Source organism: Electrona antarctica, assembly GCF_951216825.1.
Source record: "Electrona antarctica genome assembly, chromosome: 4".
Classification (NCBI taxonomy): Eukaryota; Metazoa; Chordata; class Actinopteri; order Myctophiformes; family Myctophidae; genus Electrona; species Electrona antarctica.
In genome coordinates this window covers 40507249-40528879 of record NC_136809.1, presented here as the reverse complement: position 1 = coordinate 40528879, position 21631 = coordinate 40507249, and the positions used below count along the sequence as shown (strand labels likewise).

At 42.2% G+C, this 21631-nt stretch overlaps 1 protein-coding gene across 4 annotated transcripts in view; it reads left to right on the top strand.

Annotated features, from left to right (window-relative positions):
• Window positions 1-21631, top strand: part of usp34 (ubiquitin specific peptidase 34) — an 81541-nt gene that overhangs the window by 18549 nt on the left and 41361 nt on the right. Inside the window, exons 5-25 of one of the 4 annotated variants that reach the window (XM_079499221.1) lie at window positions 2122-2271; window positions 3018-3085; window positions 5765-5957; window positions 6739-6800; window positions 7198-7279; window positions 7376-7468; window positions 7829-7954; window positions 8980-9109; window positions 9863-9975; window positions 10489-10793; window positions 11877-12362; window positions 13186-13400; window positions 14079-14197; window positions 14406-14533; window positions 15502-15591; window positions 16611-16679; window positions 17659-17754; window positions 18854-18936; window positions 20315-20469; window positions 20773-20886; window positions 21250-21349. In XM_079499221.1, the coding sequence (XP_079355347.1) occupies window positions 2122-2271; window positions 3018-3085; window positions 5765-5957; window positions 6739-6800; window positions 7198-7279; window positions 7376-7468; window positions 7829-7954; window positions 8980-9109; window positions 9863-9975; window positions 10489-10793; window positions 11877-12362; window positions 13186-13400; window positions 14079-14197; window positions 14406-14533; window positions 15502-15591; window positions 16611-16679; window positions 17659-17754; window positions 18854-18936; window positions 20315-20469; window positions 20773-20886; window positions 21250-21349 (2977 nt within the window). Of the gene's footprint in view, window positions 1-2121; window positions 2272-3017; window positions 3086-5764; window positions 5958-6738; window positions 6801-7197; window positions 7280-7375; window positions 7469-7828; window positions 7955-8979; window positions 9110-9853; window positions 9976-10488; window positions 10794-11876; window positions 12363-13185; window positions 13401-14078; window positions 14198-14405; window positions 14534-15501; window positions 15592-16610; window positions 16680-17658; window positions 17755-18853; window positions 18937-20314; window positions 20470-20772; window positions 20887-21249; window positions 21350-21631 lie in introns of all 4 variants that reach the window. The other 3 variants (XM_079499220.1, XM_079499219.1, XM_079499222.1) reach the window with 3 other exon arrangements.

Genomic DNA, 21631 nt, shown 5'->3' with positions numbered 1-21631 from the left:
ACTTTGTCAAATAGCGTAAACAGGTGATGTACAAGCTGCATTGCATTGGGAGCTTGTAGATCTGCCATTTGTGTGTGTGTGTGTGGTTTTGCAAAATTGTCACCTGTATTGGTATGCCATGTATAAAGTGGTTAACCACTAGAAATGTGACTTTTAGGAGGTAAAAGCTGATGAATTGCAGTGTGACTAAGTCTCTCTTCATCAGTCTGCCTATTCATAGAAATGTGATGCCTAAGGGCCCAGGTCCAAATATAAATGTCCTTTGACATGAGGTTTCAGGTTGCTGTAATAGGCTTAGTGGGCAACTATTGAGTCACAATTTGTTTTGTATGAATGATGTCGTTTCCATGTTCAGAGTGACTGCTTGGCCATGGGTTGCCTTGTCATTATAACGCATCACATCTTTGTGTGTTGTTTTTTTGAGTGAGTGCCTGTTTGTGAACTACAGTTGGAGGCCATCGATATTGTCCTTTTCTTTTTGCTGAGGTTTGCGTGATCTGCGCAAAAGGACAGTTAACCCATTTTGGGCGGGAACCCCTTTTGGTGTTTTAAACTGTTATAATTTAGCTATTGAAAAATAGCAGATCTACAAGCTCATAGCGCGCCACGAGCTTGTAGGTCTGCTATTTTAGAAAAATCGTGAAAATATTTATTTCAGAAAACTGGAGGATTTAGAAGGATTTTTTTTTAATTTTGAGGTCAGGCCTAAATGGGTCAAATGATAAGGGACAATATCGGTGGCACCCAACTGTATATGCACATTATGTATGTAAATATATTAACCATGGCGTCTTTATTATGGTTATGTCATAGGGGAAAATTTACAAAAACCTTTACCCCAAAATGTTTAAAATCTCCAAGCTCACGTGTTGTATGAAGCAATGTGTTGAAGCAATGTGTTGAAGAATAAATTCTATAGGGCTTAAGGTTGTCGTAGTCCCTGTTACTGCCATAATCGTCTGTATGGATGATTTATTTTGTGCATGCTGGATGTTTTTGCACATACTGAATCTTTACTTGACTTTATTGGTTTATTTGGATGGGACAGAGTATATTAATGAACATTACATAAAAATGTAGTGTAAAATTTAAATACACCAGATTTATCAGAGATGCTAATTTCCATCCACAGTCCCCGGATGTGAAAGAGAAGAAGGAAGTTGTGATAAGCGAGTAGCTTTAACATGACCTTGGAAGAGAAAACAAGAAGAATAGTTTTTCCTTTATTGTGTGCCAAGCCCTGTTGCTTTTATTAAATTCAAGTCTGATTTCCTGCAGCTGAAGTCATTGTCCCCCAGAGAACAGTAATGCGTCCCATTCTAATTTGATGGCTCTCCCTTGTACCTTTCCACTCTTAATAACGTTTTTTTATTAAGCCCAGTCGGCTGTGGCTTTGGCACAAAGCTGAGGATGGGCCGGTTGACATCCACAATGTGGATCGTCTAGAAGGTTGGAGCAAAATTACATTGAAATCCTGAAGTAAACTCAGAAAAATAAAAAGTTACTGAAAGTTACTGAGTTGCGGTCTCAAGGGGGTTTCAACCGTCAGCGAGAAGATTTGGTGTACAGGGATACAAGCAGGATAAACTGCTGTGGGAGCCTGTTCAATGAAGTTTAAGGTTTTAGTCCTTGTTTTGTCATAAATGTTGCCATAATCGGGCTGTTCAAATGATGCAAGTGGTCCCTTGGCTTGCACTGTGAACTCCAGTCATTAAATATCTGAGTGAGATGGAAGAGAGTAGTTGGAAGGGAAAGTAAACGTTGACAGTCCTTATGTAGCCTTGGTCACATGTTATTTCCTGTGGAATGTGTTTGTGCAATTTGTGTCTCTAAAATATGTCTATCTATGGTCTGCTTGAGATTTCTTCACAATTGCCCATTCAAGGTACAACCATGAAACGGCTCCCACTGTGCTCAGTCAGCGGGGCTATGGCACAACAATAGCTCCCATGTACAGCCAGGGTTTCCTTGCCATTATTCAAGGTGGAGTCAAAAAACAAGAACCACATTCCTCAGTGGGCACATGCTGAACAAATGACCCTTTGACCCCAGGAGAGGTTGGATCTCAATACAGATGTCATAGGATGCAGTCCTCTGACAGCCTCGTGTGCTCTTTTTCAGGACGTTGAGGTTCCACTGCACTTGCTGCGTTACGTGTGCCTGTTCTGTGGGAAGCACGGCCTGACGCTGATGAAGGACTGCTTTGAATCTGGAAACCCAGAGAGTCTGCCCTTCCCCATCGCCCACGCCTTCATCACCATTGTCTCCAATGTGAGTCTTGCGTGCTTAAAAGATGCAGTGCCATGACATTCAGCAATGCAAACTTTAGAAATTTGACGTTTTTAGTCAAAAATAGATTCTTTCCTGCGCTTCCCCTGGTCTCCCACGCAAGTGCTGACATTTTTACCATTGAGCTAATGGAGCCTGCCTGATTGCTCAGGAGATAATTTGACCTTTGTGTCAAAATCTGTGTCAAATCAGAAACACGATTGTGTCAAAGATCATGTCTCACCTAGACACAGGATCTAAATATTTCAATAGAAGAGCAGAGAAACCAAATACAACCACCCCAAAAGTTATATTGTATTAACATATTCTACCATACAGATTGGATACATTTTCATTGTATTCATTAAAAAAGTCCTTGTATATGTCCTCTCTGGCTAGAAGGCTGCTGAATACACATGGCCATTATGAAATCATAGACTTTCCTCCTCTGGGTAGAATGCTGCCAACATCAGGTTAACTGGTTGAGTAAATGGAGCACAAAGGAGAAAAAGTAACTTGGATAGTAGACATCAAAGCAACGTACTTGGCATCGATTTTATAAACAAGTAAAATACACATGAAAGGAGGGAACAGCATGTGAATTGCCCTGCCACTTGCAATTAGATTTGATCATAAGCACTACTAGGCCTTTACACTGGATTGTTTTATTGACAGATCTGTTTTTACCTGCACTTATTTCTGATTTTCACCTCATGTCAATATGTTTTTCCTTTTGTTTCTGTTCATAGATTCGAATATGGTTGCACATTCCTGCCGTCATGCAGCACATAATACCATTTCGTACTTACGTAATACGGTAAGTTGACCCCAACTAGCTTTTTACAAGTCAACGTTCTCTACAGAATACAAACGAAAAGGGATTTCCCCTGTTTGAAAACAATCCTCTTATGAGATAAAATTAGTAACATGTATTTTAAGGTCTTTGCAGGGTTGCTACATCTACTCCCTCTGTTCAGCTATTGTTGTTTTCTTTCTTCAGTGGAAGGCAATAAAAAGCAGGGGCAGAGGAAAGAGACTCACTCTCGCAGTCAAAAATAGCCCTGGGCTTGTCAGATACTGTATTTACTGTGTGTTTGACTGAATGGCTGCCATGTTGTTAAATAAGTTGTCTACAGAGCAGCACAGAATCAATCACCATACTTTGGGATCCAAGTTGACAAGGGGTAGACAGTTGGCCTATCCAGAATATTACATCTCAAATTACAAGTTATGGCAAAATGTCGTCATCCATATTTCCAAGCGCAAGCTTAGCTCACAGCACACAGAACTTTTTAATTTCATATTTGTTGGCTGTGTTATAATGACACATGGTATGTTGGTGGATAACAGCGAGGACACTAAACTGTCATCGTGTGTGTGTGCGTGCGTGCGTGCGTGCGCATGCATGCACACATCAGCTCTTCCAACGAATACCAAATGAGTCGCCCCTTTACCAACTCGCCCCGGGCGTACAGTCGGCGGAATACCTAAACTTAACCCCAGTAAAACTATGCCTAACCCTAAACTTATTTCTAACCTTAATCTCAGTAAAACTAAATAAAGAATACAAGAACCGCGGCATCGAGCGCTCGGCGAAAAAAATCAGCATAGCTCACTCCTTCATACCAAAGTACCACACGTTTGTTGCTAGGAAGAGCTTCCCTCACCATGGCAACTGTCACCAGGGCTCCAGTCAGCTTCTCCTCACATGACCTTGGCATAGCCAGACAGCTCTCAGTACTGGTCACGTGATGTGGTGAACAGACACTTCTGTTTGATGTTTCTACTTTAGCTTTTTGGATCTCTTTCCACTGTTTCTGCATGTGATTATCTTATGGACAGCACAGAAGAGACATAGTAGTTACTATTGACTTATAATATTAATAATCATAATTCATAATTGTTTTCCATTTTTCTCCCAATTTCGGCCTAGTTTTTCCACTCGCATGTAGTCCCCCGTCACTTCTAACCTCTACAGTTGGTCATGGAGGAGGGTATAGACAACCACATCTCTCATCCTTTCACCGAGATGCAGAGGAACACACACAATTACACATCCTACCTAGTTTACACTCCACTAAACAGGTGCCCTGATCAACCTGTAAGAGTCGCTACTGCAGAGAAAGAGATCCTCCTCCCTGCCCGGCTTCACCTCCCACCAACATCGAACACGGCCAATTGTGTTAGTAAGAAAGCCTGGCCAAGCCTGGGGCACAGTGGAGCAATCAAACCCCTGGTGTCCACGTATCACACTACTCTTGACACTTTTCAAGGATTGAGAGGAGATCAAAGTATACCCGCACACTCATTGCTTCAGTGCCAAAACAGTGCTTCATTGGCGGACGAGAGAGATAAGAACAGGAACCAATGTTTCATAAGATTCACTGCCCTCCTCAGAGTATGAGGTTATGATAAAGCTGTTAATCGTAACTCGCGCCATTTTCTTATTCTTCAGAATAAGTCTTCTCAAATCTTAAGAGGAAATAATTATGAAAATCCACGTTCAATCTAACTCGGGTCTTTTTAGTGCTCTGCATTTCGAAAGCTCTGCTAAATCCCTTTTGATCAGCAAAACATCAAAGCCCTCATGGAGGCTATAGTCCCCCAAGTCATCAGAAATTATCTGAAAACAGCCATTTTACCTCACACTGAATACTGCATGATTCAGCAAAGTTTGCGTTTTAATCATATAACATGTAACGAATGCCTCAAACCTTTTGGCTCAGACTTCATAGGAGATGCAATTTTTACCCACTGTAAATTAAATAATTGGACATTAAATAAAATAATAATATTGTTGACATCACATTCACATATCGTTGCTGTCGGGCAAAACCCTTGTATCTCCATATTTCATCTTTTTATGTTTAACTTTTAAATTGATAGGCTTGAATGGATCGATGCTTTTTAAAAGGAGTATTCGGAAGTCATTTTTGGCCAATTCTGACGCACTAATATTGGAAAAGAGGTTCTTTTCTCCATTTAATGAAAAGTTTATGCCCAACAGCGACGATATCAGAGAGGGTTCATGCATAATTGAGCAGAGAATTGTGCCGTTTGATTTCTGGCATGTCCCACATGGTAATGGTATCAGACTTTAGTACGGAATATATTTCTTATACTTACACCACGTTATAGTGTCACGTTATAGAGTTGTTGTTAATCTAGCTTCAGTTATAATCCATTTCTATTCTACTTGCATCTTGTTCTTGTGTTTCTTTGCATAGTATTGTATACAACTCAGTCGGTAGAGCACAACCCCTTGTGTATTTAGCACATTTTCTCTTGAATAGAGGCAATCAATTCACACCTGGTATTGTAAAGCACTTTATATTACACATTACACACACATTACATTACTTATATTGCCCACTAAATCAAGTACTGTAATATCCCTGGTACCCTGGTACTGTAATATCTACAGATGAGTTAACCTGCTAGTTTCTATTTCTGTCCTCCTGTGTGATTTCATCCTGTGCTGCCCGTTTCCCCCCAGGTACCTGTGCAAGCTGTCAGACCAAGAGCTGCGGCAGAGTGCGGCGCGGAACATGGCCGACCTGATGTGGAGCACAGTAAAGGAACCGCTGGACAGCGCGCTGTGCTTCGACAAGGAGAGCTTGGACCTGGCCTTCAAATACTTCATGTCCCCCACGCTCACTATGAGGCTGGCCGGCCTCAGCCAGATCACTGTGAGTTACCTACTGTACTGTACATCCACTCTCGCATGCACACACATTCACATCTTGTCCCACCCCCGCAGTGCTTCCCAAACATAGATTCATGACCCATTTTGGCGTGTGGGTCCATTTTCATGAGTTGTAGTAAATTATAAGTAAATTATAATTTTTTCGCCTTTTTTTCCAAAAGATTTTCATACCTTTTCAAAAATAATGTTTTAATTTTCATTAAAGGGAGGGGGCTGTTTAATTCATAATGTATTTTGTACATTTGGATCCCAGGGAGACGCCATGTTTCTCTTATCAAGCTCAAAAGGTTTGGGAACTCTTTCGCCTCTGTTCTCAGCATGACGCTGGCCAGACTATGGCCTAGTCGATGTGCTTGTTAATGTTAGAAGCAGACCTGACAATACCCCCCACACACACACACACACACACACACACAATTCCACAGTAAAATGTGTCACATGGAGCAGCAATCTACTCTCTGGAAAAAGGGTTACATGGCTTTGTTTTTACCGTCTGTGAGATATTCAAACAACCTAAGTTAAATTCTTAGGTTGGTTGGTCTGTTGGTTGCTTGTGAATGGTAATGGTTGCAATGCATGCATACCCCAGGTATTATGAAAATGCTTAAAATATATACGGTCCAGTAAATGCAATTATAGAACCTGGGTTTAGCACTGTGCTGTTAGCACAGTATTGTTAAGTGCTTATTTTTAAAGTTAGACCTGCGTATGTGTGGTGAATTATTCACCTGGGTTATTAATGGCCTGTCGCTGTGTTCCCTCAGAACCAGCTCCACACCTTCAATGACGTCTGCAATAATGAGTCTCTTGTGTCCGATACAGAAACGTAAGTAGCTTCACACCACATGTTGATTCTGTTCAAAGTAACACTTACACATACACATACCGGTAACACAAGTTCTGGCTTCACAGGCATTTTACCTTCAATGTGAAGTGCCTTAGGAAGTCAAATCCCTTTAACTGCATAGTGAATCTGTGCTGTTTAACGACTTAAGTTGTATATGCCATGTTGCTTGATGAATTGTGAAAATAGCAGATCTACAATTTCACAAAAAAATTCATGCAAGGGTTAAAATATTGAATTTGAACATGGATATAAAGAGATGTGTACTACACATAACGTCTCTTGTACTATACCTTTGTGGTATCCCTTGCCACCAAGACAAACCATTTTTCATTTGTGGTACTTGAGTACATAATGCGATTGTGATGTATCCCTCCAGGTCAATAGCTAAGGAACTAGCCGACTGGCTAATTAATAACAACGTAGTGGAGCACATATTCGGACCAAATTTGCACATTGAGGTGAGTTTTGCTGCAGTGACATGGTTGTTTTTCTGACTGACCGCATCTATTTGCTGTTAACACATTGTGGATGTTGGCCCCTGTGTGTTTTTCCAGATCATTAAACAGTGCCAAGTGATCCTGAACTTCCTTGCTGCAGAAGGCAGGCTCAGTACTCAGCATGTGGACTGCATCTGGGCCGCAGCGCAGGTAAACAAACAAGCCGAGACTGAACAGGGTTATTTCTGTCGAAACGCATCTGAATCCAACAGGATCCATTGAAATCAGGGTCCAGTCCGTTCCCATACAACCGATGTTCTATTTCATCCCTTACTGACCACCAGAGGCGACTGAACGGGGCTCTGGCGGTCATTCGGGATTAATAGAACCGTAGTTGCATTCATAACTCTTTTTGATCTCTGCTGAATGCTAGAGCAATCTGTTGGTGCTTTAAAGCACCACCACTGTCTGTCATTTGGGATTCATTCGTAACTTTGGTTTCATACTGACTGTTGAAAATTACTTTTATTATGTAATAATTCTTTCATACGTTTTGTTTTTGCCTCATAGCTAAAACACTGCAGCCGCTACATCCATGACCTGTTCCCTTCTTTGATCAAAAACCTGGATCCAGTGCCCCTGCGTCATGTCCTCAACCTGGTGTCAGGACTGCACCCCAGTGCCCACACTGAGCAGGTGATCTCATAGCATGGATCTTACTAGGGCTGCCCTGAATACCTTTCATTTCAAATAATGAAAGTGGAAGGCATGAAGTGAATGTGAAACTTATATAGGCTAGTGTTGATCATTCAGGCATGTAAAAAAGAAAACGGGTGACACGTTTATAAAGGACACATTACTATGCCCATTGAGCCAAAATTCTAGTTGAAAAGCCACAAGGTGATCCACGTGCACATGTGATATGGCTGTGCAATGTAAAAAGTGATGCATCTGAATCTTACACATGCACTCAATCGTTGGTTGCCACTCTGTCGAGGAACATTTCAGTTGATTTCCTAGACATTGTTATTGTGCCGTTCTGGGGTTGTGTGTATGGATGGATTGATGGGAGAGAGCCTCAAATTGCACCTTCTTAAACTAAACTGTGTTGTATGTACTGTTAAAAGGAAAGGAGAGGTCGCACAAACTCGTAGTCCCGATGCCATTTTTTTTTTTTTTTTAAACAACTTTTCGACAAACAGGGTATGAAGAAGACAATCTGTTTGTTGAAACTTTGGTAAAATAAAAAGTTTTTTGGCATCGGGACTACGAGTTTGTGTGACCTCTCCTTTCCTTTTAAAAGTATATCTCCCGTGGTCAGCACCTCCCTACTCTTGGTGTGCGCTTCTACCTCTTTGATTGCTCGTATATACTGTATGGAACATAACCTACTAACTAACCCCACCTAACTTTGAAGCTGTTCACAAAAAAGTTCACCTAACTTTGCTACTACAGGGAAAACATGCACATGTACATATGTTACTATTTTTCTAGCACTCTTTATTCTATTCCTTTGTTTGCTGTGCTTGCTGTGTTTTTTGTTTTGAATATTATGCTATCTATGCCGCTGCATTGTCTGTAAGGAAGCCAAACAAAAATAAGTTTTACTCTTATGTACCGGCATGAGATGTAACAATAAAGTCCAACCTTGAACCTTCCTGCAAAGTCAAAATTACTGCTCTTGAATGTCGTATTCTTGTCTATTGTCCCACACCTCACAGACACTGTACCTGGCGTCCATGTTGATCAAGGCTCTGTGGAACAACGCCCTCGCAGCTAAGGCCCAGCTCTCCAAACAGAGCTCTTTTGCCTCCTTGCTCAACACCAACATTCCCATGGGCAACAAGAAAGGTCTGTCTCCTGTCACTGTGGTCTGACTCACTGTTTCGCTCTTCCTTGGGTGACTGGCCAGGAAACTGAATCTGTCCTGCATCTCCAAATACAGCCAGTCAGTTTTCACTGCTTTACCAGCCAGTTGGGACGATCTAGAAGAGTTTTCTAACTTAACCAGCATTGATCTTAATTTGCCAGACGCCTTGTGGTCAAGTTTCCTCTCTTATTTGGAAAGAATAAGCAGCTTTAAGTAGAAAATTAGCTATTTTCTAACGGTAAACATTACTGTTATACATTGAATAAAAACAGAGCCAGAATGGAAATGTAATTGATAAAACAATATGTAGATTAATCCGTAATGGCATACTCCGCTATCGGAACAGCCCACCACAAATCCATTGCATAAACTGACATGACACAAACTAATGTTGCACAGTCTTTTCTGTTTGTTGGTAGTGTCTCTTACCCCAGCCAGCTTGTAGATCTGCTTCTTTCAAAATATTTTGAGACATTTGAAAACTCAAAATGGGACATTATCTGCATTTTGATGCAAGTACATTTTGTACTCAGATTTTACTTGTAACAGTATTTCTATATTGCAGTATTGATACTTTGACTTAAGTAGAAAAATGTTTGTACTTTTTCCACCACTGTGTCTTTGTTGTGTGCCAGGATAGTGGTTAAACATGGTGCTATATGTGGTAATAAATGATAGTCAATGTGTGTGTGTGTGTGTGTGTGTGTGTGTGTGTTCTGCGTCAGGCTCGCCAGCAGCCAGTCCAGACAGCAGTGACACTCAGCACAGTGGAGGCAGTGATATGGAGATGGATGACCAGATGATGAGTGGCAGCAAACGAAGCCAGCAGAGGCTGTCTGACACAGAGGTATAGATGATCAAATTAAAGTCAATGTTGTTTGGTCGCCACTGCCACTGTGTGCTAATAAGACGGCAGCATTAGCAGTCGCACCCACGCACACACCCAACCTTCGTTCTCATTCACAGAGAGATTTGTTTTGTCCCAGTCGTCTTTCAACTTGAAAATGCTTGAAATGTCGTTTCTGAACCGTGGTTCAGAAACTACATTAGCATTTATCTGAGCTGTGTTGACAACAAAGGTAACCTTACCTACAAAGTCATGCTACCAACTGGACTGGAGAAGTACTATTTTCTTATACAAACTAATCATCACGCCATGAACGAACAATAACATCATGCGATTGCCATCGCACTACAGCTACAGGTCGTCATTACATTAACATGTTACATTGTGTGTGCTTTTGCACACACAAATCTAGATCAAAAATCTGATCTAGATTTCTTCTTTATGTGAAGTAGTGCTGACTGTGGTTTGCGTTGTGTGTGTGTGTGTGTGTGTGTGTGTGTGTGTGTCCCTTAGGAGTCGATGCAGGGCAGCTCGGACGAGACGGCCAACAGTGTGGAGGAGGGCAGCAGCGGGCCGGGCAGCAGCAGCGGCCGCAGCGAGGCGTCCAGCAACGAGGCGGCCTCCAGCCGTGCCAGCCAGTCGGCCGGCAGCCCCGGCAGCGAGATGCACTCGGACGACATGGCCGACAGCGAGGCCCTGAAGGAAGAGGAGGAGGAGGAGGAGGAAGATGAGGAGGAGGACGAGGAGGATGAAGACGATGACGACGAGGAAGATGAAGACGAGGAGGGGGGGAACCGTCTGGCTGCGGAGACTAGCCAGTAAGCCTGTCGCAGTTATTACATTATTCGTCTAAGCGCAGATAATCACAATTATTTTGCATAATAGTAAACGTTTCCATGTTGAGAAAGGTTCATATATCTTTAAGCAATTTCTAAGAATAGTGGAAATAGCTGATCTACAAGCTCACATTTCCACTATTTTGTAACACATTTTGAGTATAAAATATTAAAGATGGAGTGCCGTGATTTTTTTTTATTTTTTTCAGTTTTTCATTTGTATGAGGTGGTCAGTACTTTGTTAGACCCCTTGGTGTGGTTATGTGCAATGATGTATTTAGGGTTTCTTCCTGGAGGCTGAAACCTTGACAGTCAAATCTGCCATTGAAAAAACAGTAATATAGTGACATCACAATATCATCCCCTCCCACTTTATCATACAACGACAGCTGTGGTTGTGGGCGGCTTCAGTTCAGGTGGATCACCACCCATCACCACCCACCAGGCATACTGGTGGGGGTGTCCACATAAAAACAACATTTTAACAAATACTGTATACTTTTTTGAAAAGAAAATTCCTACATAACCAGTAGAGAGTGACCTCGCCCTAAAGGGCGAGGTCGCGTGCACGCATCTGCCTGGGTGACAGCAGACTGCTGGGTGAGCGCTGGCGCTTTGGCTTTGAGGTCAGATGTAGAGTTGCTGGCCAATATTGATGACATCGGGGATCTCCATATATGGGCTTAATATTGATGACATCAATATCATCTCCATCCCTGATGATGTCACGAGGCATGGGGGTGACTAAACTGACGGGAAATGCACAATTTCATAGAAAATGCGACCTGCGGTCGCAAAAATAATAATACCTGATGATCATGTCTTAATGTGTGGAAAAATATCACGGCACTCATATTTAAATATTAAATATTTTGGCCATAATTCTGTACATTATTTATTTTGATTGATGGAATCGGTCATTGTCAGTCTTTTCTTTGTGTATTTAATTTTTTTCTAACAATTTGTATTTTATATCTGCCCCCTGTGCAATTAAAAGCCACACAATGAAATCGTTAATCGCATTAATTTGAATGAATGAAGTAAAATTTCACATAATCGTGACAGCCCTACTAGCCAGCAGCAGCAGAAGGAGACCCGGGAGCAGCAGCAGCAGCCTGGGGAGGTGAGGAAGAGGAAGGCCGGGGAGGCGCTGGGCGACGGGCCGGGCCTGAAGGTGGGACCCGGCGGCGGGGGGGAAGGAGGCGGTGGACCCAAACCCAAGGTGCTCCCCTTCAGTCCCGACACGGCCGCCGCCATGCTGACGCCGGCCTCCACGTCCTTAGAGGGCCGCATGAGGATGTTGGATGCCTGCTCTGCGGCGGCGGCGGCCCGGCCCGAGGGGCAGGAGAGAGAGCCTCAGCAGCAGCAGCAGCCGCCAGAGATGGGGGGACCTTCACCGATGGTTCAAGGGCCCCAGGAGCCTCCTTGTCTGCCCCGACCCGGAGATTTCCTAGGGGACGCAATTGGCACCGAACTGTTCAACTGTCGCCGTTTCATCGGTCCCCAGCACCATCACCACCATCATCACCACCACCATCATCACCATGATGGGTAAGGATGGCTCACATCTCCCCAAATGATTGATGTTTTCAGTAGCCCTTAAATCGCAATGCAATGCGAGAGTGCGGTCTAGCCAACACAAACTTGAGACTCCTGAATCGCTGCCCTCCACGCCTGCCTACTGTATCTAACAACAGGGTCTTAAGCTCTACAGTGTTGTTATCTAAGCGTTGTCGTGCAGCTCATGCCACAGGGCTTCTACGTAGGCTATGCCCTGGGTTGGCTCCCATAGGCCCCTTTTCCACCAAAATAACTTTGGTTCTAGAACTGGGTCCGTTCTAGATTCTTGGAACCTTGGTGCTTTCACAGAACCGCCAGTCATTTTTTGGTTCCAACTTTTAGGGTTCTGATCCAATTCATGTTCAGTGGAAACGCTCTGAACTGGTTCAATATTAGGCGGGAAAAAATAACTGAAAAGGGCTCATAGTGTCAGTTTACTTGCCCCTAGTTCCGGGTGCCTGACACAGTGCCCTGCCAGCCTCATCCTCCTCTCTCTGAGTTTCTCTGTGAGCCATGGTAGATCCCTGTAGAGGACCACATTTCTGGTGTGGTCCGTCCATGTGACACCTAGTGCCATTCGTAGCATTCTTGTGTAGACTCCATCCAGGGCCCTTTCCTCTTGTGCTGTGAATTCTGTGCTCTTAATGGACCATACAGCGTGGCCATGTTGGCATTTTGCATTGAAAAAAGCAGAGTGGCAACCATAGACGTATAGTGGCATTTCATTAAATTAATGGCAAGATGGGCGCTGTGTGAATATGGTCTATGCATATATACTACAAATATGTAATGTTTTTTTTTTTCATCTCTCCAGTCACATGGTGGAGGACATGCTCAGTGCTGATGATGTGAGCTGCAGCAGCTCCCAGGTCAGCGCCAAGTCAGAGAAGAACATGGCTGACTTTGACGGCGAGGAGTCGGGCTGTGAGGAGGAACTGGTCCAGATCAACTCCCATGCTGAGCTCAGCTCCCATCTACAGCAGCACCTCCCCAACCTAGCTTCCATCTACCATGAACACCTGGTGCAAGGTTTGCAATTAAACACTTGCTGCTCAATATACTACTGTCTGTATCCCAATGTTAACTTTGTCGACTACCTTTTATCACTGACAAAAAACACATAAAAACTAACTAACTATATTGACAATTTCGTCTAAAATGTGAGGAAGGAGGGACTAGTGGGGAAGAGATCCAGTAGAACTAGAACTTTTATGCTTGGCTGCTCGTGAATGTCATGCTCTGAAAATGGCAATCTACAAGCCTCTGTGACGTGTTGTGAGCATCTAGATTGGCTAGTTTGAGTAGTCGGTGTACAAATCAGGCATTGCAACAACATTCAAAGCCTGCCAAAATAAATGTTAGTCGACTGTATCCGAACACAATTGTGGATCATTTCTCATAGCTTTGTTTTTTCTCACTAAGCTAACAGTTGAACATTTTATTTTGGTATCCAGGAAACTGGCAACTGGGTCAGGTTGCAAATGTTTTCATCGATTACAACGACTATACTATATTTTCTTTATTTTTTGACCTTCACCTTCTCCAAAGACCACATGCAGAGATGGTCTTTGAAGTTGATCTCACAGGGAGGCAACGTTCTGCTCCATCAGAGAGCTAATAGTCGAGTCTCTCTCTCTCTCTCTCTCTCTCTCTCTCTCTCTCTCTCTCTCTCTCTCTCTCTCTCTCTGACCGCCACCTCTCCTGTAGGACCGGCCGTCCATAAGCACCAGTATTCCAGCGGCCACGCTGTCACAGACATCAACCTGGATAATGTCTGTAAGAAGGGCAACACTCTGCTGTGGGACCTGGTACAAGATGAGGATGCGGTACAAATCCCTTTATTTTCTATATTATAGTTTCATGCATAGCTCAGTGTTTCTCCTGGCTATAGTCACTGGGTTCTGCCAGGGCGACCACATCTATTTTTTTGTTGAGCAACAAAAATGGATAATGGTGCCATATAAATCCCTAAAACATAAAGCTTTTAGTTATGGTGGTAGGTTTCACAGTGTAACTTTGACTTTGTGTCCTCAGATCCACCTGTCTGAGGGTTTGATAAATGAAGCGGAGAAGCTGCTGTGTTCCCTGGTCTGCTGGTTCACTGACAGACAGATCCGCATGCGCTTCATCGAGGGTTGCCTTGACAACCTGGCCCATCACCGGTAAGTCTGTCACTGGGGAACATAACATTGTCGATGTCTGACAGAAACCTTGTATGTCCAAAATTGTAACTTTTCTGAAATAAAAATACAAATAGCAATAATCTGTCTTCCAATGGATCCAATGTAGTTATTTAGTCACAAGCTCTTGTTAATGCTTTTCATTGGTTATATATATATTTAGAGACCACAGACAGAACCTGTCTTCCCTATTTTGGGCATGTCCTTAACAACATGATGTGTTGTGAGCTTGGGAATTGGCTATTTTGACTACTTTTGTGTGATACTGTCATAAATCAAATGATAAAATATGTTCTGACAAAACATTAAAAAATTAACTATTGAGATGAAATGGGGAGATGCAAGGTTTCATGCCTGACAGTGATGATATGGATGTTCTGACAGATGTTGAAAGATTTGACAAATGCAAACATATCTAATATTTATTACTAGACTGGTTCTCGAGATATGCAGGGAAGAATTCAGTGGTTCCCAAACTTTACAGCTCGAGACGTTTAAGCGGGACCCAAACAAAAAAATTGCAGATCTTTACAAGAGCACGATGCACATACCGCGTTGTGTACTATTTTCACTACTTATTTTCACTACTTAATTATTATTTTTTTGTTATGGAATTTCTTAGATGCGTTTGTTTGTTTTTAACATTTATATATAGTTAATTAAAAAATATATATTAAAACATTTGTTTTTTAAATATATTATATATATTTTAAATGTAGAAAAATAATTCGTTGTTAGTTGTGACCCATAAGAATTGTCCCACAAATGTGTCCCGTTTGAGAAACAGTCATGTAGAATCTACATTACTGTCTCTCAAACCGTGGGTCGGGATTTATCTACATTGTAGATTGTAGATAGAGTGTGATTCTACATTGTAGATAAATCACACTCTTTTAATCTCACATACTGTAAAAATGTTAAACAATTCACCTGTTGTATCTCTCTGTCAGGTCTGTGGTCGTTTCATTACGGCTTCTACCCAAGCTTTTTGGCACTTTTCAACAGTTTGGCTCCAGTTATGACACCCACTGGATCACCATGTAAGTGACAAATATGTGACGGGTATACTTTACACCGTTTGTACGCGTTTCGTATCTCTGTTGTACCAGTTTCGTACCTCTGTTCTTGATTTATGCATTATGCTCTGTTTTCCTTGTGTAATGTACAGTAATGTTTTCATGTGTTTTTGTGAGCACTGCAGATGTAAATTAGCATATTTGCTCAATCTGGTGAATTTACATTACATTGATATGTATTCATTAATATGCAGTGTCCCATCTAAATAAACAAATTAAGCAAAGACAAATACGCTCTGTTGACATGCATGTATTCTTAGCTTTGTACAGAAAAGGAGACAAGTTCATCTTTGTTACCTAGATTTGGAAAAAGTCTTAATGAAAGCCTTCAGATAAATAAATACATATACAATTATACGTTAGTTTTTGTAATGTATAATATTTATATTAATTTATTCAATACGGCCAGTCCAAAGTGTTGTGTGAAAGTTCTACAACTTATGAGAGGATTTCTTTGAAGCAATTAATGTACAAGAACGCTTTCTTTATTAACACTCTTATCGACCTAGACGGAGGTCTCCGCCATATTAAATAATTACGCCCATCGCCCAGGACGGAGATTAATCAAAAGATGGATGGATAGATGCATCATATGTCCGGTGGCTGTCGATCCTTTCGGGGGCAGAGTAATATAGTAAGAGAGTGGCGACACTAGCGTTGACTCCCATTGTAACAATGGAATGCGGAAGTGCTCATTCTATCATTCTATCTATAATAGTTCCAGCCATAGGAGCAATGTTTGGAACTATAGCCCATAGGCACCCGCTTTGCGGTGAGATCAAAGCGTGTCGCTACTCTGCTCGGGGGGTCTTTTGGCTACATGCTATTATATACTAGCACAACCTAGATGGCCTTGTGTCACCTTGAAATGGGCTCTGAAGCTGCAAATCGCTGGGCGTACTGATTAATGGTTCCAAATGATGCTGGGCGATAAGACCTTATTGTATTTGTCCGGATTTTTCTTCTTTTTCCGCCAAAAATAGCAGTTCTGGCTGGACCATGCAGTTGGTTTTCACGAAACTTGACAATATGGTAGAGGGCCATGCCAAACGGTGAGGATGCGAAGCCCATGAACATTGGCCTAATGGTGGCACTATACCACTCAATTGAAAATACAAACTTTGTATTACATTGGGTGATGTAATGGTGATGTAAAACAAACTGTGTCAAAACAAACATTGAATTATCTTTATTGTTAATGGCATTTAATGTTTGTGTTAGGGACAAGATGATGTAATTTTTTTTGACTCATCGTTCCTTGACTCATGGGGAACACATCTGTCACTTTGACCAGTAAGCTCCGCCCTCAGATATTCCGCAATTTTGAGCAGTTTGAAAAATGCTTATAACTGATTTTGGCACCACCTAGGCTAGAACACGCCAAAAAATAAAAAAGTAAAATCTTCACCTGGTGTGACATGTCATGCACTGTCAGAATGATAAATGCTGATATATCACTCATCTACATGGTATATAAACCTTTTTCTACGCTGGTTTGACACTTAAAGGTATATTCAGTGATTTGACTTAATCTAAATATCACTTATTTTTTATTTTTTTCTGGATAAATCTCCCTACTATAGAGTGTGCTGACCATATAAGGAGTTCCTCCCTGTCCCCAGTGAGCCCCTGGGGTCAAAAAACCCTAGTTTCAGTTTTGGTGGCGGGTGGCAAAGCCTTCATCCAATCAGGAGGAGAGGGGCCTTCCTCCAATCATGATCAAGTGGGGGCGGGTGGGTGCACATGCTGTTGGCCTGTTGCACTTCCCCCCACTGTAGAGCGTGCATGTGCTCATTTTGTTACCGGGGCGGACTGGGTGGTTTTCCAAATCACTCAAATCACTGAATGCTCCTTTAACCTTCATGTAACCTGGTTACATGAAGGTTAAGTTTAAAGAAATGAAAATGAATGAAAACATAAATAAACGTAAACATTTCAATGTGATGTTTCTTGTGCGGGGGGGGGGGGGGGGGGGGTGTCAGTCGATGTATGTATTTGACCGAACATTGTTTGTGTTTGGTGTTGTCTCAGGTGGGCTGAGAAGGAGCTCCACATGATGAAGTTGTTCTTTGAGAACTTGCTCCACTACATCCAGGAGGTCAGGGAGCAGAGGCATAAGTTTGCACTGTGAGTCAGCCCTTCTATACGGCAGATAAAAACACACTTTCAGAGGTCTTGTTTTTTAAACGGTTTACATCGTTTGCTTACCAGATTTTTCAATGTTCGATTGAGACTGGAGTGTTGCATGTTTTCCCCCCTGTTTACCTCAGCTTCCTGTCTTTTTACACGATAACATTTCTCTAAATAAATAATACATAAAACAGCATATCAGATAGTTTCTACCAATTTATTGTTTCAAAGAATCAGATGAAAATCTAATCTAAGGGTCGTTTGCACCAAGAAAGATTAAATAAAGCTTAGTTTAGTGTTAATCAAGGATTTGTTGATCAAGGATTAATTTTAATTCGAGTTGTGTTGCACCACTTAATTTTAAGCATTGCTTAACAGATCTGTGATTAAATCCTTAACCTGTGATTAAAATCCATTAAACTGTGATTAAAACTTTAAACTGTGATTAATTCATGGATTAAACTTTGTTGTGTGTCCGCCATCTTGGTTTTGCGCTGTAAATAAACAGCAGCAGTCGTGAGCATCATTAGCGTTACTATTTCATTCATATTTGTATATAATGTAATATAATGTTTAAATTATCCCTTATTGATACTTAAATCAAAGTTTAAAGTAGTGGTGCAACAGGATTGACATTAATCCAGGTTTACTGTGAAAATTAAAACCAAGATTAAAAAAACAAAACCAAGATTAAAAGGATGGTTTAAAACTAAACCGGATTAGTGAAAACTAGGTTTAAAGTTTGGTGCAACTGGATTAATAGATGAACCTTGATTTAAACCAGATTAAGGCTTAATCTTTCTTGGTGCAAACGACCCTCAGTCCCTGAATGAAAATCCCTGTTTACATACATTTACATACAGTATGTGCCTCCTCTGTGAAACATTATGAAGCTGTGATAGTAGGTGGCGTGGTGAGTTATTAGTGATGACTGCACACATCCATTTAATTTCACCAAATTTCCCCTGTCTTATGAATGTGGTGTTGAATGCGCGCCTCTCCGGAATGGGGTGTGAAAGGCCCCTGACCCTGTTGGTATTTTCCTAACTCTACAGTCGTTGAATGTCCTGTGTGTACTTGTTGTCCTTCATTACAGGTACGGCCACAGCGCGGAGGTCCAAGTCCGTCTACAGTTCCTCACCTGTGTCTTCTCCACCTTGGGCTCCCCTGATCACTTCAGTAAGATTCACATCCTCCAATAAAATCTAAAAACCATAAAATGTATGGTTAAGGATTTCTTTTTCAAAGAATAATGGTTGGCTTCCTCTGTGTTGTGTAGAGATTTTAGTCAACTTGGAGATTAATAAAAAAAAATATTTTTTGTGAAGAATACTTTGTTCATCTCCTGTTCAACGGTGGTCAGATAATGTTGAAAGAGAGAAAGCAACCTGAGAAACTTTACCCTAGAACAATGACTCAGGGACACTGCGCTTACTTAGTGAGCCAGGCCGGGGAACACTGGGAACCATTCAGTGTCACACAAAAGGATGATGCTGTATTCAGCTGGTTTGATTCATTCTGGCCAAGTTGTAACACTAGGACTCATCATATTTCTCACCTGTCAAACTACGTTTGAACCTATACAAATCACAGTTAGCCAACCCTGATATCAATGGAGACCTTATGCCTAACTCTTAACCGTTTGGTCGCCAGGATTTATTAATAAGTTCGATACAATTCACGCCAGCATTTTTCCCCGTTCAACCCATATTGAAGAGCCAAAAATCCGCGACCGGATGTTATGCTGTCTAATTAGTGTGTATGTTGTCGCATATCACTTCTGGTCTCCTGCTGGACGATCAGAAAGGACTACCGTGGCGATCACAGCGTCGGCTATCGCCGTGGAATAAAGCTTGTTTTGACCAGAAATGCTTGCTCAGTGTTAAAGATCTTCGGCAATGACGCCAAGCGTATTGCTGAAATTACATAATTGTGGAAATTACATTCATTGGTTAACCACATAACATCTACATAGGACAAATAGCGAAAATAGCAGGTCGCATTGAAAATTAAAAACATTTCAAAGATTTTTTTCTTCTTCAAATGTGCCCACAATAGGGACTGCATGGTTAGTGTGGTTAATGAATGGTCGCCTGGAAAGGAGCCAGCTTAGGTGGTTCGGGCATCTGGTTAGGATGCCTCTCGGGCGTCTCCCTAGGGAGGTCCTTGAGGCACGTCCCACTGGGAGGAGACCCCGGGGCAGACCAAGGCACAGTTGGAGGAAACACATCGACTCACTGGCCTTGGATCGTCTCGGGATCCCCCAGGAGGAAGTCACTAATGTTGCTCTGGAGAGGGAAGTCTGGAACACTCTGGTGGAGCTGTTGCCCCCGCGACCCGACTACGGATAAGCGGTTGAAGATGGATGGATGGATGAATGTTCATTATCAAGTATAATTTTATTAGATCAGTTGATCAGTTAACTTAATTATATAATGAATAATTCAAGAGCACACCTGTGATTCCAAAAACGGAGTGGAAGTAAAAGCCAGCTAACGTGTATGTACTCCTGCTGTGTGCTCCCTGTTTGACGTGTCCTGTGCTGTTGGTCTCTCAGGGCTGAGTCTGGAGCAGGTGGACATCTTGTGGCACTGTCTGGTGGAGGACGCTGAATGTTATGACGATGCCCTCCACTGGTTCCTCAATCAGGTCCGCAGTAAGGACCAGCACGCTATGGGCATGGAGACATACAAGCACCTCTTTCTGGAAAAGGTCAGCACATGGACAGACACACACACGCACACTGAAAACCTTAAAGCCCTAGACATTTCTGATGGGTTGGGGAACAATTACTTGTTCACCCCTCTCCAAAATACAGCTGAGCATTGACAAATCCATAATGTATGCAATGTATCATAAGTTATATAGAACAGAATAATCTCAGGAAAAGTGGAATTTCATTATCACATTGTGTGCCTCGAAAACCCTGCAGGCACTTTGTGTGGGAGAGAGACAGAAAAACAGACCAATCATATCCTCACCAATGTGTGTGTGTGTGTGTGTGTGTGTTCTCAGATGCCACAGTTGAAGCCAGAAACCATCAGCATGACGGGTCTCAACCTCTTCCAGCATCTGTGTAACCTGGCCCGCCTGGCAACCAGCACCCTCGACAGTGCCTCCAACTGTGAGGTAACTATCATCCGTTACTCGTAGTCAAACAGTACACGCAACTTTCTTGTCTGCAGTACAGGAACACAAGTGGTAATGATGGTAGTAATAATACAATTACCAGTCATTTTGCTGTCTTGTGCTTTGTCTTTCCGTACCCTGGTTTATACTTTTTCGAGTTGCGAGCCTGTGTTACACACCAAAGATAGCCGATCTAGATTGGCTTTCTTCGGTGTGTAACACGAAGCACAACCAAGTATTAATCACGCTTCTGTCATATCGTGCTTAGTTACTATACTGTACACAGCACTGCTGGCTAGTGCCCGGTTATCCCTGTGAGTTCTTCCATCTAAGCACCCTGGTTGTCTGTCTGTCTGTCCCCAGCTGTGCGGGATGGACCAATTGTGGGGTATCGCCCTGAGGGCCCAGTCAGCTGACATCAGCCGCGCGGCCATCCAGTACATCAACTCCTACTACATTAATGGTCAGTATGCTCGGGCCGTATTGCAGATTGAGAACATGCTTGAATCAATTTATGTGAAAGCACAAACATGGGAACACTTTCTGTACATGCAATTTTATATTCTTAAACCAAGAGTTGCTCGCAATTACAACTCCTTTATCTGTTCTGACACAGTTTTACCACTAGTAAATCAAATATGTCATACACCATCTGGTGGGTGCTTTAATACCCCTAGCTCCCCTAGGAACATGTTAGTAAGCAGTAGGGGCTGCACAATTATGACTAAAATGTTAATCCCAATTA